The sequence below is a fragment of the Seriola aureovittata genome, chromosome 6 (assembly GCF_021018895.1).
Source record: "Seriola aureovittata isolate HTS-2021-v1 ecotype China chromosome 6, ASM2101889v1, whole genome shotgun sequence".
Lineage (NCBI taxonomy): Eukaryota > Metazoa > Chordata > Actinopteri > Carangiformes > Carangidae > Seriola > Seriola aureovittata.
In genome coordinates this window covers 27,370,821-27,389,551 of record NC_079369.1, presented here as the reverse complement: position 1 = coordinate 27,389,551, position 18,731 = coordinate 27,370,821, and the positions used below count along the sequence as shown (strand labels likewise).

At 40.9% G+C, this 18,731-nt stretch overlaps 1 protein-coding gene and 1 long non-coding RNA gene across 5 annotated transcripts in view; both read right to left on the bottom strand.

Moving 5' to 3' along the window:
• patj (PATJ crumbs cell polarity complex component) overlaps nt 1-18,731 on the bottom strand; it is a 129,150-nt gene that overhangs the window by 94,385 nt on the left and 16,034 nt on the right. For 3 of the 4 annotated variants that reach the window (XM_056378377.1, XM_056378381.1, XM_056378378.1), the window contains exons 7-18: nt 18,204-18,332; nt 15,710-15,976; nt 15,388-15,490; nt 14,604-14,692; nt 14,128-14,257; nt 12,086-12,235; nt 10,128-10,189; nt 9,862-9,918; nt 9,524-9,658; nt 7,860-8,066; nt 7,651-7,734; nt 6,929-7,138 (exon numbers count right to left, since the gene is read on the bottom strand). In XM_056378377.1, the coding sequence (XP_056234352.1) occupies nt 6,929-7,138; nt 7,651-7,734; nt 7,860-8,066; nt 9,524-9,658; nt 9,862-9,918; nt 10,128-10,189; nt 12,086-12,235; nt 14,128-14,257; nt 14,604-14,692; nt 15,388-15,490; nt 15,710-15,976; nt 18,204-18,332 (1,623 nt within the window). The remainder of the gene's footprint in view (nt 1-6,928; nt 7,139-7,650; nt 7,735-7,859; nt 8,067-9,523; nt 9,659-9,861; nt 9,919-10,127; nt 10,190-12,085; nt 12,236-14,127; nt 14,258-14,603; nt 14,693-15,387; nt 15,491-15,709; nt 15,977-18,203; nt 18,333-18,731) is intronic. The other variant, XM_056378380.1, reaches the window with a different exon arrangement.
• LOC130170768 (uncharacterized) lies at nt 4,060-5,206 on the bottom strand. Its single transcript, XR_008828039.1, has 3 exons — nt 5,072-5,206; nt 4,367-4,436; nt 4,060-4,271 (listed from the first exon to the last, which is right to left on the bottom strand). It is a non-coding gene; the product is annotated as an uncharacterized LOC130170768 (long non-coding RNA).

Below are 18,731 nucleotides of genomic sequence, written 5' to 3'. Positions count from 1 at the left end.
GGCCTTCTCGTCCAACATCAGTGTGTGACCTCACAAATTCGCTTCTAGAAGAATGGTCAAATATTCCCACAAACACACTCCTAAACCTTTTGGAAAGCCTTCCCAGAAGAGTTGAAGCCGTTATAGCTGCAAAGGGTGGACCGACGTCATATTAAACCCTGTGGATTAAGAATGGGATGTCACTTAAATTCATATGCGAGTCAAGGCAGGTGAGCCAATACTTTTGGCAATATAGGAATATGGAAATGTCTTTCTTTGCTGTTACTACATTCTATTGTGCTGCTGTGTCAAACTGAATTTCCCCCACAGGAGATCAATAAAGGTTCATTTCACCTCATCCGATCTGTTCTTTACACACAATACTGACGTCACAACAACAACAACTGAACCCATCATAATTACTGACTATTCAAATGCATCCATTCTTTCAACTGATTCACTGGGAAAACTGAGGAAAACTTAACTTTGACAAAGAACTTGACTAAATGTTGACTGTGATTGATTCTCTCTCTGCAGAAAGTATCAGGTCTGATTCTCCTAGAAATTAACTCAAGCCAGTGACTGCTTGGAGGAAAACTGTTGGTGTGATTTGGAAAATGATGAGTGGAACAGAAAGCATATGTTTGTATTAAATGGAGTAAAATCAAGCAAAAACAACAGCAGGGTTTTCAAAGCTAGAAAACATGAAGCTGTGTCATGTTTTGACAGAAGCTGTGTAACACTGAGAGCAGCAGACAAACAGAACAGATCCTGCTGGTCTGTGAGCAGATGAGTCACTCTCTGTCCTGCTGTCCACTCTTACACTCACAAACCTCACTGCACTTTCTGTACACACGGTTTGCTGTTTATTTTCCATCAGCGAACCACAGAGTGGCGAGCTGAGCCGTGCCGAGTCATACCAGCTTCACCGTGTGCTCAGCACGAAACCACCACAGGGAGGTAATTAACTCTGTGTGGGTGTGTTTCTGTGTGTAACACTCACACATGGAAGCACGACGACACTCATTTTATAAATGCAGAAAACATGCTCATCTAGACTTTAGTCTGGACACCCACTTTGCTCCAGACTGAAAATATCAACAGGTATTGGTTGCCATGAAGTTTTGTACAGACATGAGGTGTGTTTCCACCACAGGAAGTTTCCCTAAGAACAGGAACCTTTTGAAGAGCTCAGAGTTCTACCCCCAAACAAGACTGGGTATAAACCTCGTATATGGCTGCACCATGTATGGGTGCAACCCTGGGTTTATGGATTAATCTCTTGACACGGGGAGTCACCCAGTCATTCTGGTTTCCTGACTGCTCTGGAGCTGTAGGGAACTGGAGCATAGCCTACATTACGGCAAATAAACTATTTTCATTCCATGTATCATTGTTATTAAAGGAGGCAGAGGAATAACTAAACATAAGACACAGCAAGCAGAGAGAGCAGGAGAGAGGGAGGAAGAGAAGTCATCGGTGGCTGTTAAAGAAACTCGCCGATCTGAATAACATGTAAACAACACAAACACCAGCAACTTGAAATGAGGCAATACACATACTGTAGCAGAGCAATAAAAGCCCTGTTAAGACATAAAGGGTTTCTGCCCACTGAAACGCTAGAGGGCTTTTAATTTGAAACAGTTAAAGGGGACCTATTATGCAAAATGCACTTTTCCATGGTTTTCTATCGGTAGTATGTGTCCCTGGCGTGTCTACGGACCCCCCAAACATGAGAAAAGTCCATACTCTCGTTCTTTTGCTTTCTCCACCTTTCAAGAAATGTGTGCTCAAACGAGCGGATTGGAGATTCGCCCCTGGTGACGTCAAGAAGGGCGATGCCCCTCCCCCCGGGTGGGTGACGCTCCCCGAGCTAGGTGTGTGTTCCGCCCTCTGAGTCCGTGTTACAGACGGTATCGTTACTTCCCTCGCGAACACTGGCTTTCGGTAGAACAATGTCGAAGGTACAGCGAAACACAGTAGTTGCTTTGTTGTTGGCTGCACAAACCAACACAGGAGTCTTTTTTTAATCCCTACGCCCGAGGATCTAAAGACCCAGTGGATTAATTTTATTTTTGATGGAAATGTTCCCGCTCCAACTCCGAAAGTGTTGTACTGTGTGCTAACCATTTCACCTCGGACTGCTTTCTCAACCTGGGCCAGGACAACGCAGGATTTCCTACAAGTCTCAAGATAAAGCTTGGATCAGTACCGACTGTCTGTGACCCAACTTTGAACTTCGGAGCTGTAAGTTTTACCATTTTATGTTGCTTTACTGTTTGTTCACGAGAGCCTGTTGCGTGTGTTGTTAGCATGGCAGCTAACGTGGCTAACGTTTAGCGTCGTCGACGCGCAGCCAGGTATAGCGGGGTACAGATTGTATGTAATTCTTCTGCTTGGTATCGCCGTGTGACATTGATAAGAGCCACCCTGTTAAATGTATTATATTTTAAAGGCGTTTTAGCTGTCTGTAAAGTCAAGCCGGTAAAATTCGGACTAAAAATAGGCTTTGTACTGATTAGCGTAGGTGTCCGGGCTTGTTTATTAGTGCTGTGAAAGTTATTATTGAGAGTCATGCCTTATAACGGCCGTTTTAACGTTTATATCATGTTCACAGATACAGTGCCTGTAGGGAATATCTAGATAAGCGCAGAGTTAAGGGGATATGTCCAAGGGGATAGTCTATAATACACATTTTTTGCATCTTGCACATATAATGAGCTATTTGCAGCATTTACAAGCTATTGACAACCCAGTTTACACATAATTGAGAGCATCTGTTATCATTCTTGCACTGTTTGCAGCTGTTGCCATAACTACACATTTGAGGAGATGTTGGTGTAATCTCTGTTTCCTCTGTTCAGGCCATCTATACAGCTTCCTGCAACAGGGGATGTTGCATGCCAGACTGACCCACTGTAGGCACACAGTTATCCTTGAAGATCTTCAGCCTCACATCAGAAGTACAGGTCTGTAGCCATCTGAAGTGCATCTACTTTTGATAAACCTAACAGTCATTTATCAGTCTTGGAATAATGTGCAGGTAAATGAAGCTGTGGTTACTTAGAACTTGTGAGAGTGTGTAGGCTAAGGTTTCTGTCATCATCTGTCACCTGGCTGCCATGTCCTACAATGAAAATGCTGACCGACCACAAGCCCAAACAAAAGAAGGTGAACCACTGTTCAAGGTCCAATTTCCAAAGGCCATGAAGGGAGAATGCAGAGCTACACCAGTTAAGACTGAGGCGACATTCTATAAGTGTTATATTATTTTATTTTTCAACCAAAAAATGTTTTGTACACATTGTATTAAATATTGCACATATAATGTTATGACAGTTCCATCAATAACAAAATACAGTAAAGAAAATGTCAGGAGGTATTTAGAAACAGAGTCAGTCATTGTTTTGTAAAAAAAAAAAAAAAAGTGAAAAATGTAAAAAAAATCTTTTGTGTTTTATCAAACAGGGAATGTGGTGGACCTCATATTTGAAAAAGTCTTTGTGACCTGGGACCATACACAGAAGCTGCTTTGGTCATCCCCATCCCAGAGGACCTCACTGCACAGTTGGAGCGGCCTGAGAAGGAGGAGGTCATATCCAGCTCTGTGTCCCGGTTCTATCATGGCCCAGTCTAAAACCCACATACCGGCCTGTGGCGTCAGGAAACACGGCATGGATGCGTAGGACCACGCAGGCTGGAATGACGACCCAGATTCTGCAACCAAGGAAGCACCAGCTCACAAAGCTCCTATAGGCTAGATACCTGTACTGACTAAAACAACTGGACAGGGCATTTAGTCTTGCAAACATATATCTATGTTGTGTCTCACAATTTTTTATATGGATCCAGTGAATCCTACAGTTTTTTCATCATCACTGATTATAACTGCCTCATTTGATGTAAATAAATGCTTGATTGTTACTAAAGAAATGACTCCTCTGAATTCATATATTATATGCACACTATCTGCTGATAGAAGAACTTTACAAATCAAAGAGCAGCTAAACTAATTTATTTGAGGGTGTGTTACTCTATTTGTGGTGTGTTATTACCATTGTAAAATTATGTGCACTGAAGTAAAACAAGACTGTCTAACATCTTTTATTTAGATTGAAACTATGTTTTAACAAAGAAGCAAAACGTACTGGTGTATTCCTCTCAACCGTAAAGGACCATAGTCAGTGCGGTACATGTTGCAGGCAGAACACATTGAGGCAGAGCGGCTCCAACCCAGGACGGTCTACCATACATGGTAAATCTTCCACGATCTCCCATAGCCATCTGGTAACCTACAGTGAATTGCAAATGGTAAATTCTATGGTTGATTATAAATGTAATGTAATCAAAACAAATTAGTGATTAGTTTGTCCAGTGAGAATGCTACCTGTGGTATCTCCTAGCAGCAGATGTTCTCAGCTTCTGTGGGCATGGTTGCACAGTTTCCACAGGAGCACCTGTCCAAGATATAGAGAAAAATGGTAACATTCACCAAAATATAAAGCTTGTGAAATTCAAACACTGACAGACAGTGGAGCTAAGGTGGGTAAGAAGTAAGCTTGGCTACATATCAAGTGCATATAACAGAGGTAATTTATAACATGTCACTTATTGCATATAATGTGGAGCTTGACAACAGTGTAGTGTAGAAAACTGCACAGTTTAGTCTTTGACTAAAGATTACTGTTGCTGTCAGACATGTTTATGCTGATTTACAGCTTTCATTGTAATACACAAAATAAATTTACTTCATAAAGGAAGATGTCATGATGAGCATCTCTGCTCAAAACATGGAGAAAAATTATTTACTTTGTCAGCATCTATTAAAATATCTGACTAGTACTGACATTGAACACCTGTAGCAGTCTAGATACAACAAACATTTTCAGACTGTAAAAGTATATCTAAGGAGGCATGACAGATAACTACATTACACTATTCACAATAGTGCTTATTTACCAAAAGAGCTCCCAGTAATGACGAGACAGTAACAGTTAGCATTAGCTACCTAGCTACATGTTAGTAACTGTGTGCCAGCTCTCATCAACAAACTCAAAATGTAATGTCAAAATACACAAAATTGGTTACCAACCATTCAGAAACGTCCTGCTGCAGTTGTAGAGTTTGAACTTCTTCAGCAGCCTCTCCCTCTGGCTCAGATTCTGGATAAAAGTGGTGTGGTTGAACCAAATCGCTACCGACGCCAGGTTGCCGGTCACGGTCACCGTAAACATTAGAGCACGGTGCCAGAAGCCCGAACGGCAGCCCCTTCCGGAGAGGGGCGTGGTCAGGCACAGCTCATTGCATTTAAAGCTACAGACACAGAAACAGCCTGTTCTGAACAGGGCTCAAAAAGAGGGGTTTACAGGCATGCTGAAATATAGGATCGGAGTGGATTTTTTAGCAAAAAGCTTCAAATACATGCTTTGGGGACCTCTGAGACTTATTCAAACTTGTTGAAAAGGAGCATAATATGTCCCCTTTAAAGGAAGTGTTGAGTTTGTATTAACGGATGTAATGTTGATCAAAACAAGGCTTCGTACTAAAATACAGTTGTGACCAATTCTACATATCAAACAGAGGGAGTTAAGACATTAAGACCTGTTACATTCTGCAGGTAAATAATGGCCCCAACCACTTTTTTTAAGGAAATACAGTTGTTGAAAACTGTTGTGGATCCATTTGTTGTAAACACCCCTGATGATGTAATAGAAACTGTTCAAACTGTTCACACCAAATCATTTTGAAAGAGCAACAGCAAATAGGAGGAGTCCAACAATCTGCCAACCAATTGTGTAACCTGATCACGCAACTCCATCACTCACTCCCTCAGTCAGTCACAGACAATTCATGTTCACAGGGCCGGCCCCTCTGATCCGGTCCAACCGAAGGGTGCCGAGATTTTCAGGGTGGGGCTTGCAGCACTGAACGCCACTGACTGGTCGAGTACGCTTGTGTGTTTTATGCAGCATTGTTGTACATCCAGCTCAACAGTTCTGTATAGTTTTATAATGGAGGTGGAACACCTCTCTTCTGCTAACAGCATTAAAGAACTTAAAGAGCAGAGGTGCTTTTTCTAATACTGCAAATACATTATATTTCATGACTGTGGCTTCAGTTCAGGTCAACATCTGGACCCAACAGAACTTGGACAAAGACAAACACCGATGAAGGTGATGATGTATAAACTGAACAACAACCACTATCATACGTACTGTTCATGAGTCATGACTAAAACACCTTTAGAAAATATTAGGACTCAACCAGCTATTTTTTTTCAGCTTTTTTTTTTGGCATCTTTCCTCATCAAACACTAAACATGATTTTATAAAATTTCAGACAACAGATAAATATTTCAGGCTTGTGTTACAGAATTTATACTTTGTTTTATGCTTCATTTCATTGGCGACACAGAAAAGATAGAACGGGTGTGAGCGAGTCCTTCATGGTCATCAGTGAGGCCTGAAGAATAAGGGCCAACATCTAAGATCTCATCCAGACCCAAGTTCCCTCCAGTCCAGCAACTAACAGATATTCTAATAATCAGCAGATCTTGATTGATATTCTACAAAATGTCAGAATAATTCAAATTTTCTCTTTGTAATTTCCCACATCATCACAGTGACATCTTCAAATGTCTGTTTTGTTCACCACTCACCAGAAAACCCAAAGATATTCAGTTTTCTGTCATGTATCACCACAAAAACACAAAATATCAATTATCACCACTTTATTTTCTGCCAATCTACTAATTGATTAAGCAACAACTCATCTAAACCTCATCCAGTCGACACTCTTCAAAATAAGAGTTAATGAGAGTTGTATGTCTTGTATTGTATGATTGTTTTGTCTGAAATTTAAAAGCTAATTATCATTAATGAAAAAAGGAGGAAGATGAGGAAGAGGAGTAGTAGGAGAAAGAGGAGGAGAAGAACATTGTTGTTATTACCTGGTAGTCAAGGATGCTGAAGCCGAGGCCTTTGTCTCTCTCCTTCTGCAGCTCCAACACCTGAACATCTGGCGACCACAGAGCCAGCTCCCCTTCATCTTCATCTTCTTCTTCATCCTCATCTTGATCCTGCTCCTCATCTTCTTCCTCCTCCCAGCTGTGTTGAATCTTCTCCTCCTTCAGCACCTCCGCCACAGGGGACACCTGCTCCTGACACAGGATTAAAGTAAATGTAAATATTCAAAAGAAAATTGTATCATTACAATCTTGTATGTATCATTTTTAATATTATGACTATATTTATTGTTATTTTTACAATCATTACTATTATATTTTTTTTCTATTGGAATGTATCCCTGCTCCTCCTGATATTTTTTAGTATGAGGATATCACATAATTATCGCAGAATTAGTTTTCATCAGTCACTCAATCCATCCAGTAACAGTGGTTTTACATCTCAAATTCAAGTAACCCAAAGGCTTTCCTTTCAGTTAGGATGCTATTGTGTGTCTGTGTTGACAAAACTTCACAGCACAAATTTGAACTCTGAAGAAAATCCCTGAATAGTCACAAATGTAATTTATCAATGTCAAATGTAATTAATTAGTTTATTAAGTTTCTTAACTACTTGTACCAAAGAATGTCCTCTTTCATGACTGTCCGGTATCTGATGTGTGTACTTCTACATGACGTGTGTGCAGTAACACAGTAAAACGTGTTACCTGTCTAACTGCCTGCTGCTGGTCACTGCTGTTGTCTCCCAGGACTGTCTGACTGCAGAGCATCGACGACAGCTTCAGCTCAATCTGAGGTGTTTTGTTTTTTGTAGAGGAATGAAATTCATTGTCAATGATTTTTCAGACATTTGTCACATGAATTATCAACATCAGAAAAACATTCTCATTGACTCTGTGATCTCTAATGCTTTCACCTCCTCCACACTGGGCTGTGACTGTCGCACTGGCCCACATCCTGGTTGTAACACGGGGTCAGGTTCAGACTCTGGTTCAGACTCTGGACCTGGTCCCAGGTCGGTGGTTGGGTGTCGGCAGCAGACCAGAGTGAACGGAGGAGGCACTTCTTTGAGGAACGACACCACTTCTCGACGAGACTTTCCGTAGAGTTGAACATCATTCACCTACACACACACACACCCCAAACTACATATGATTTTTACTCAAAAATAAAGCACCTTATTACCTATGATACAGACTCATAAAATTCAGAGGTCTACACAACTAATGAACTGTGATTAGTGTCAATGGTTTTATTTCACAGAGGGTTACGTGTTGAAACAGTTGAGGTAACTGAGAGAACACTTTCTGTCTTCACTCTCTGAAACAGAAAACTACAATGTTTTAACCTTTTCCTGATTCAACTGAAGGAAGTTGGGGTTAATCCAGTGTAAATTATTACAACATGCACAAAAAGGCAATTTATGAGCAAAAATACCAGGATGATAGCTGACTAAATGAGCTGTTTTGACTACAGCTGCACAATTAATCAAAACCGCAATATGGCCAAGTGCAATATCTAAATCACAGCAATTTCTTTGATAAAGGTAAAATGTGTCACATTGTTGTGTATTGTTAGCACCAGAAGTGTTGTGTGCTACAGAGACGCCCCAGGACTACAAATCACATTCTCCAGAAGTAAAGGAACATGTTTATTTGGTGCAAGACCAACAAAAATCATAATTTTTAAAAATGCAATACAAATCATTCCAACTGAGATCATGACTCATATCACAATACAATCTCAATATCTGCCAAAACATTGGTAACATGATTTTTGTTGCATATCGTTCCGCCTTAATTTTGATGACGAAAGTCCTGTAGATGCTAACATGAGTATAGTATACAGTATAGTATGTGTGCACCTACTGCAGGTTACAGGACTATTATGAGTTAAGATGACCATCTGGTAGCTATTCTAGTGATCTAGTGATTAAAGGGCTGAAAAAGACTCTTTACACTGATATGAGCTCTTTGTTTGCATTTGATGACAAGTTTTTATTTCCAGCTGCAAGACCTGCAGCCACAGGATTCACCAAACTTGATTTTATTTTTTTGGCCATATCCCCCTGCTTCAAGGCATAAAGATAATCAGGATCAATAACTATAAAGGGTTTGGGGACATTAGTTTAACAGTGGAGATGAATATTAGCGACCCCTAGTGGTAAAATGTAAACACCAAAAAGTAGTGGAGTTAGAATTGAGCCTTGTGGAACTTTCAGAGGTGATTTTGGAGGGAGAGGTACACAGAAAGACCTCAAACCACTAGCCTACCTTTCTCAAAGAGAAAATCACACTTTACAACAGTTCTGTTGTTGTGGAGACATTGTAGTTTTAACAGCAGTTTGTGTAGAAGCTGTTTATTGACTAAAACCTGTTGGTACTGACTGTCATGTTTGAGCTTTGTTACAACTCTTGCTCTCCAAACTCACATGCTAATGTGAAGTTGCTAATGCTATAAGAGGCAACAATGAATATTCTTCGTCTACAATAAGTCTAGTTTCTACATGTCTTTTCTATGGAGATGTTACAGGAGATTTTTTGGTTTGTTGTTGTTGTTTGTGTGAGTACATGTATTTACCTCCAGAAGCTCGTCCTCTGGTCTCAAGACTCCGTGTTTATCCACAGGGCCTCCAGGGGCCACAGAGGAGATGTAATGGTGACCATCGAACGAGTCCAACTCGACCCCGAGTCTCAACGTGTGGACGGGTAACAGCTGTGAGCGGCGATACAAGATAACAGGATTAGATACAGATGAATGTATTCTAATCCAACAGAATCCTCCCCTCATGAAGGTTAATGTTCAGTTTTTGTTGAAGCTGTGTTGATTCAACTATGTGATCATTTTAGAGGCTGGCTGCTGCTATTGAACTGTGTTTGACTGGAAACTAACAGAGCTGGAAAGAGAACGTTTCTCACCTTGCAGGATTTCTGCAGCTCTGCATCATCTTCAATGACAGGATCCAACTGCACCACCTGAAAACACACACATACACGCACACGCACAGTAAAGGTTTCTGCAGAAGCACAATGAGTCCAAACACTTTCACAAGTTCCTAAAACCTTTGCACAGCAATGAACATCATATAGTCACACACTTCATCAGTAATCCAAGATCGATTTATTTGTGTGTGTGTGTGTGTGTGTGTGTGTGTGTGTGTGCGTGTTTTTGTGTATAGTCTCACCAGGACTTCGTACAGTGGCCCCAGAGCTTGATCCCATTTAGCCCTCAGTTCTGCCTCTGTAGCTGTACACACACACACACATACACACACACACACAGATTGAAAACAGCCTGTATTAGCAGTGGAACAGATACATAATTACAATTCAGCCGTTAAAACAGAGCAGGTTCCTGCAGCTCTGTAACACCAGTCTGTACTGTAAGTGATGAAAATGAACAGATATTACTGCAGTAGTACAGTGGTGCCATGTATGGACCTACTTGAAGAGAAGACATTACACATAATGACAGATGATAATGTATTTTTCCAACACAGTGTCATTTTAGAAGAATATTGTACTTACAGTGTCACCTGTAGGTACAGGTGAGAAATCAGGTTTCTCTAATGCTGATCAGAGTTTCTCACAAACATTTAATTCCTGCTGGAAATGAAGTGATGGAGGGACTAACCATGCAGAACCAGAGAAGTTCACCCCTATTTATTTTATATGGGACACAAATGAATTGTTTGTTAAGACATTGTGGGATTTAAGGTGAAGCAGGACCAGCGATGTGGGTAGGGGTCAAAGGTTGAGATGTTGTAGTAGTGTGGTAGTGCTGCAGTCAAAGGGCCAGCCAAACTGCAAAGGGACAACGAGTACTAACAGTAATGTATTTAACCTGTTCTCTGGTTCTGCTGCAGTAAAAACATTTTTCACTCTTTCTCTGATCCAGGATGACGGTCTCCTCATTGGAATTCACTGGTCAGAAGCAAAAAGCTAAATGACTCAAATCTAAACTGTAAAGTAAGCAACTTCAACCATGGAGACTGTGGATTTGTGTGCGTGTGTGTGTGTGTGTCTGTGTGTGTGTCTGTGTGTGTGTGTGTGTGTGTGTGTGTTTAATGCATTTGCACACACACTCAAAAAATGTCTCAGCAACAATACATCCTTAAATCCCAGAAGAATAAAGTGGTTTTCCAGAGCAGAGTGAAACCCTGACAGTCAGATCAGATCACAGACCGATCTCCTAGTCCTGTGGGCTGGTTTGAGGCAGGATCCTCCACCTCCGTGATTCACAAATCTCTCCACATGTGGAGGTATTCTACAGCAGGTCTGGTTGCGTTACAGCAACAGCCTCTGATTAAATTAACATTGCTAACCTCAGCCTTCACAGCGCAATTAATCTGCAGCGTTTGACTGAATAAACAGGGTAATACATCGCTGCCGGACTGTCAGGCAGCTCAGACCCTGTACATTTGTTGGCTGAGAGCAGGCGAGCGGCATGCTAAGTGTTAGCGTGGCGTTTTGGCCACTTAGTAAAGCTAATGAGGAATAAAAAGAGAGGGCATAATTCAGAGAGGAGGCTGTTAAAGGCCTGTGTTGACATGTCTGCAGGAAGGTTTTTGCACACTTATAATCACGGCCGTAGATTTAAGGACAGAGTTTCTGCTTATTCCATGAATCCTCATCCAGATTTACACGACTGTAGATAAATGTCACAGTTCAGTCTTGTTAGGAAATGTTGAATATTTCTCAGTTTTCTAAATAAATAATATGAAACAAATTGTTCAAGTTAAGTTGAATAAAGTATTCTGTAAAAATAATATAGAAATAAAAAGCTACAACTGAGCAAAACTCCTAAAAGTCTTGGCAGAGGAATTGTACCTTATAAATATTCATTTATAACTGCGGCAGTTAATCTACTTCACAACAAAAGGTAACACAACTCTTCTTCACTGCTCATATTGACAGACAACTCCACCTCCATCTAAATGGAAACTCTCTTTGTGTGTGAACTAATGTTGAAACAACACAAACATTTAGTAAATGAGTGCCCAATTACTTTTAAACCTCTGTAATTTGGTCTCTATGTGTTACAGAGCTCTACCTCCCACACAGTTCTTGCTACACTGATGTGAACCTGCTCAAATTAAAGCTGAGACTTTAATGTTACTGTAGCCTGAAAACAAATACTCACCTTCTGCGCTGTATGAGTATGTGGCCTCACCCCTGCTACTGGTGTTAGGGTACATTGGCTCCAGCTTCATCATTGAGGAGCCAAACCCAGAGGAGCGAGTGTTCACCTTCAATGACCTCCGCAGTGACACGTGAGACGGCTCCCTCTCCACTGACATACACACAAAGAGCAGGCATAAGGATATGCAAATATGCTTTTTTTATTTCAGTTTCCTCTATTTCCAGCATTCATGTCATGAAAGTCTTTCCAGGAGTGACTGTGAAAGTGAAAGTGTGCTCCAGGGCCTCTGAATGAGCTTTAAAGATAGAAATATAAAGATTTAAGGAAATAAAATGCGAACTCATGAACTCTTTTGTCTGAGCATAGATTTTTGGTGATCAGTTGATAATTTCTTAGGTTGGGGGAAATCTGGACTCTGTATTTCTATGTCCCACTTAACTACATGTAAACACACTGAGGCTGCTCTGACCTTCGACCTCCTAACTGATCATCACTCTTTTTGATCTATGAAAGTTTATTTTCCTCGTTCTAACTCATCATAAGTCTTTGTAGATAAGAGAGTCACAGAAATGACCAGAAGAGAAGAAGTTAAAAACTTGAGGCTGAACTCAGCTGTGTTTCCAGTTCTCTGTGTTTCCTCAGTAATGAAATAAAAGACGTCTGGAGGAGATAAGAGCCCTACACTCCTCTTCTTTTTTTATTTTATTTTTTTTAAATCACTTGTTTCTCTCTGGCCTGGAGGCTGACCAGTGCAGGCCGCTGGCCGATCGCAAGACAAAAAAATGACCCTGAACCGGGAGAATTAATCTCTCTGGACGCTGGAGGAGGAGGAAACGCAGCTTTCTGTGGAGAGTTTGAAAATTACACTGAGTTGTAAACAAATTTGTCATCTTAATCTGGGTGAGAGGACAGAGGCAGGGAGGGTTCAGACAGGAAATAGGAACAAAAGCTCTGATAAGTTTAACACAGAGGTAACTTCTCTCACAGCAGCGGATTACTGCTTTAAAACCATCTAATCATGAACTTAGTGCAACATAAACCCACAGAAAGTCACTTCAGCACATCTTAGCCTAAGATATGTGCATCTGTAAAAGATGAATCTGTAGTGTAAACAATACCAACCTGTCAATGTCAGTTTAATAACTATTCAATTATTTTTTCACTGTTTAATTTTAAATCTTTTTTTAATCTTTTAATCACACAAACGATCATGAAACAGTCGATATACTGTTAACGACTTGTTTCCATGTTAAAATCTCTGAATCATCCTTTTCCTTTATCTATAACAGTAATAATAAAGATGAACTCAGTATTATAATTAATTAATTTACTGATTTTCGTCATAGATCTGAAGAGCTCCTCGTTCTGTGCTACCTTTTGCATTATGGGATTAAAGGGTCCATCAACATCACAGTGAAGAGAGTCAGCAGTCAGAATGTTGGTATTTCAAGATGAACCGTGTTTGGTCATTTATCACCATGATGGCCATGTGGCTCTAAGAAGGACAAAGACATTCAGTTCATCTGCAGCTCCAACACTTCAGCTCAATCTTGAGTATCGACGGGGTTTTCTCTTGGGGCCGAGAGTGGATGTGTTCTGAGCCACAAGCCTCCAGGTTCAACGTGCTGCAATTAGTTTGTGGTAATTTTACTGTCTGTTTATTGGGACCGTATGCACCACTCTGAACTGACACCTGCTCTGTTAGTACCTCATCTTCAGGCCTTGTCTTCAATTCTCTTATCTTTTAAAGATTTTTTTTCTGTGTTTTGTCTTTATTTGATGGTTAACAGTGAAGAACAGGCAACACTGGGGGGTAGATGGTGAGACGGGTATGACATGCAACAAAGGTCCCAGGTCGGACTATGACTGGGGGACTTCAGTACAACTCTTGTTTCACTGTGATCGAACTTTAAATGTAAAACACAGTAAAAACTAACATTTAGCGCAAATTCTCCTTGTGACTGTTTCTCGCTGTACCTACTCAGAAACCTCAGTCAGTCACTGTTCAGATTCATTGTAGGGTTCATGACTGATTGACTGACCTTTATCCAGGGATCTCTCCAGGACTCTGGGTTTCTTCCTGACCACAGTGAGGACCACGGTCTGACCCGTCTGTTTCATCACCTCCAGCACCTCCTGATTGGTCATACCGTGAAGACTGAAGCCGTCCAACTGTTGAGATGGACAGAAGGACAGAGAAAGAGACAGGGAGGGAGAAAGAAAGAGGAAGAGACAAATAGTAGCAAGCAACATAAAGAAAGGGGAGACGAAGAGAAGAAACAACAGGGGAAAGATAGAAGGCAGATGTCACAGGTTGGACTGTAATTTATCTACATTTAAAGTTAGTGACATGGATTATGAAATGTGCAATGAAAGTTTAAATGAAGTTTGTAAATTTTGTAACAGTAAATGTTGGCTAAATCAGGAGAAATGCAGAGGTCCCGCTGGGTCAAAGGTAACACACACACGTACGCACACGCGCGCACACACACACACACACACACACACACACACTTACAGCTATCAGTCGGTCGTGGATTCGGATGTTTCCGCTGTGATCGGCAGCGCTGCCTGGTACTACATGTTTCACAAACACACCTACTGCATCTGAACAGAACAAGACACAAAGACACAGTGACAGACAGAAAGAGAGGGAGAGAGAGGGATGGATATTGGATATTGCAATTATGAGTTCTGGGACCCTGAAGATGAATAGATTATCACTGTCACTCATATTAAACTTTTCAAAACAAACTAACAAAAATAACAAAAACAGGCTGTGAAGGAATAATTATGGAATAATTTCTATAATTTCCTTAATATCCTCTTCTGAACCACAAAAGCACTGAAAAATATAATAGCCCTTCTCAGTCGCCCTGCAACTGCTTCATAGTAAAAGCCCTAAAGCTGCTTCAAAATAAACAGTACAGAGAAGCTTTGCAGCTGTTTCACAGTAAAAGCCAAGTAGCAAAACCCTCTACAGGTTGCTTGAGGCTTTTACTGTGAAGTAAACAGAGATGTGTTTGAGGTAGAGTTGAAAGATTATTGCCAATCATTTTTGGCCCCTGAAAAGGTTAAGTTGGGAGTTGTAAATGTGTGGTTAACAGTGTTTCCTGTGAATTTCTAATGATGTGGTTGAATGTGCTTTCCTGACCAATCTCGGCTGGTCAGAAAGTTTTCTATGTTCTTAGTTTCAGTTTCCTGTGGGTTTAACTGCGTTTTCATTGTTTGAGTGAATGAGTCTTCATCAGTGTTTCTTCCTCTCCTGACTTGGCTGGTCAGGAAGTTTTCTTTGTCTTTACCTTGGCTGGTCAGAGGGTTGTAGCCGATGATGGAGATGCCGAGGCTCTGTCCGTCCTTCTTGGTCAGAGGAACCTCGTGGATCTCATATCCCTCCAAGTTGGGCTGAAATACACACACAAACAGAGAGGACATGTTTCAGCTGAGACTGTCCCGCCTCCAGAGCCAGCAGCACATGAGTGACACTTTCATCTTCTCCAGTGAAGATACAGAGACTCTCAGTGTCATGAGTCTGTTTGTTTTTTCTCTTAATGATTTAAAACCTTTAAACTGTTTATTCTGATGCTGTAATGACGACTGTATGAAGGTCACTCTGATGCTCACCGTCTTGCTGAGTCGGCGCTTGGGGCCCACGTCATGGCGGAGGGGCAGTTCAGGGGGTCGGGGAGGTAAGGAGGAGACCGGGGCAGAATTTGGAGGTGGTGGGGGAGGCGGACCTGTCGACCTCTGACCTTGGGGATCCCTGGCGATTAGCATGGTCACGTGACTCCCGCACCCCTGCAGCACCTTGACGACCTGGTCGCTGTTGAGGCCGCTGGTGGGCGTCGCCCCAATGCGAAGGATGTGGTCGCCTGTGCGGAGACGCCCATCCTGATTGAAGGAGAAGAGGAAATCGGAAGGTTAACAACAGTTTGAGCAGCTGTAGGTTTATGTGTATTCACTTTGTTTCACTTCAAAAATCAACAATATGTCATTAACCCAGAGGTGCCCTAACTCTTTACTTCACATCAGTTTCCTGTGTTCCTGGATCGGCCAGGAAGAGAACCAGAGAACCAGGATGACATTTAAAACAAACCTTTATAGCTAATTTTATTTAGTGCAGTGAGTTTCTGTTTTCCCCAATCCCACATTTATAACACAATTATATTCGCACACTTCTATAAACTTTAAAGTAAAATCTTCAAGTGAAAATTCTCAAATAAGAAGAGAAATATTTCCTGAAGTTTAACCTGATAAACTTTTTCTTTGTCACTTTTCTTTCTCTGAAAAGAAAATAGGGTTAAAATAAAATTCAAACAGAAAAGTGAACACAACAATTATCAGGTGTCAGCACTGATTTCTCATTTCTCTTCACTGTTTTTTTTTATTTACTGCTGCAAATAAAACAGCTGAATGAGTTTAACAGGATTTTGTTGTTTCACTGATGCAATTTGAGTTTTGGAAATATACATTATACTGAATTTACCATTAAGCACAGTAACCCCACCCTCTTTAAAATTTATTTCAAGCTTTTAGAAGATTTGTTATCATTTGACAACTGAGTTTTATCTTATGATTTAGGGTAATTTAAACAACATTTTTACAGCAAACCGAATTTGATTGTCAACTACAAGACAATAAATCCAGTCAGTATTTGACACATACTGCAGCCAAGTAAAAAAAAAAAAGGACAGTAAAGATAAAATGATATCAAAAAGAAAAGAAGAGACAGAAAACAGGGTAAAAGAAGAAATGGAAGAGTGGAACGAGATGGAGGAGAGATGAGAGGAAAAGGTGAGAGGAAGAAGAATAAAATAAGAGGAGGATGAGAAAAGAGTGAGGAGGGATGAAGAGAGCAGGAGAGGAGGAGGAGGGAAACAAGCTTCTGTATCTGTTCATCAGAGACGTGCAAAGGCTCAAGCTTCAAGTTTTGTATCTGCACAAAGTGACAGGAAGTGTGTTGAAAGACCGGAGTCAAAGCTTTTCCCTCGTCTCTGCAGAGAAATTCATCTTGTCCAATTAATCTAATTGATCTGATTAATGCTCTTACAAAGTGATGATTCTTCCTTCAGTTCTCCTGCAACTGCCTGTTGTCTGCTCTAATGTACTGCTCCTGTTTGAACTGTTATTTATCCAGGAAACATCCACTGGGCTGATTTCTGCTTCCACAGCTCAGGTTTCAGCTGATTCACTGAGGAAGCCCAGGCTGTGGGACCTTGCTCAAGGGCCCCAGATGTGAAGGGAAAGCAGGGACCACATCAGCGTGCCCAGTTCAGAGACAGTGCAAAATTTTTTAAAACCTCCATCAGTTTTAAATTCGTTCCTCCTTAAATTTCTCTGAAAATGTCAACATGAATTATAACCACTGTACTGAGATCTTAATTACACACCACTGTTTGAGCAGAGAGGCTGAAACTCTACTAAAGGCTCAGTATTTAAAAGTAAAATCACTTCATTTCAATCAGTGGGTGAAGTAACGTAGAGCTCAAATGAAAACCAGCTGTGTTGACAAACTGTCAGGACAGTGAAGACCTTGAAGACGAGAGCTGCAGAGTCCAAAATGGAGGAAGCTATTTATATTTTATATAACCTTGTTCTGCTTAAGTACAACTGGGCTTATTGTTGATTTTTTAAGTCAAAACAAGTGAATGTTACTTTTTATTTCATAAACTTAAAAAATATTTAAAAAAATAAACAGCAATTGTGGCATGTGTTTGGGTCCCCTACTATGTCAGTGGGGGGGTGGGGGTTATTACATACCCCCACCCGATTTCTGTCTATTCTATCACATGATTCCAACAGTGTGGATGGAGCTTCAGCTTTGAAAACAACAGAAAAATGGACTAGAAACACAGCTGCTGTCAGGGTGTCTAAATATGATATGATTAAAGGTCAAAGTTCAAGATGAAGGTTTAAATTACACATTAACACTTATTCTTCCAATTTATGTTGTATGTTATATGAAACCGATTCTGTTTCTGTGGCTTTAATATTTTTTTCATTGGTTCAGTTTCAGGGTTTAACAGACAACAATCACCAGTTGAAACAGCAGAAAACAAGTTAATGTTATTATTCTGTTATATTTTGATATAAATTTTATCACATTAGTCTGACTTACCTTATCAGCCACACTGTTTGGGACGAGGGTCCGGACCACCACCCCAGTCGTCTTCCCTCCCACAATGCCGAAGCCCAAACCGGATCCATCGTTCAACAGTTCGATCTCCTCCACGTGACCCCACTGATCCTGCAGCAGAGGACGGAGGACACAAGAGATTTATCAATGTTTGAGAGTGTCAAGCAGAAGAATTAACACAATATATTCTCAACAATGATAAGCAGGTATTTATAAAGCGCTCCTGTGTTTTATTTGAAGTGTTGATCCATAAGAAGATATATTTGTTGTTTTAAGAACCAAAAACCATCTCAGTGTAGTTTTACATCTCCTCTCTCAGGCTTCTCTCTGGAGCTCTGGTAACAACAGGTTGGTGATCCAATCAGAAGAAAGGAGGCTCTGATCCTTTCTTCGACGGTTTTCCAGTCTGGTCCAGGTGCACGGGGCTCGTGGCACGGCTGAGGGCAGTGACTGCTTTGTTGTGACATCACAAAGTCCTGACGGCTGGTTTTAAGGCTCAGTGTCTGAATA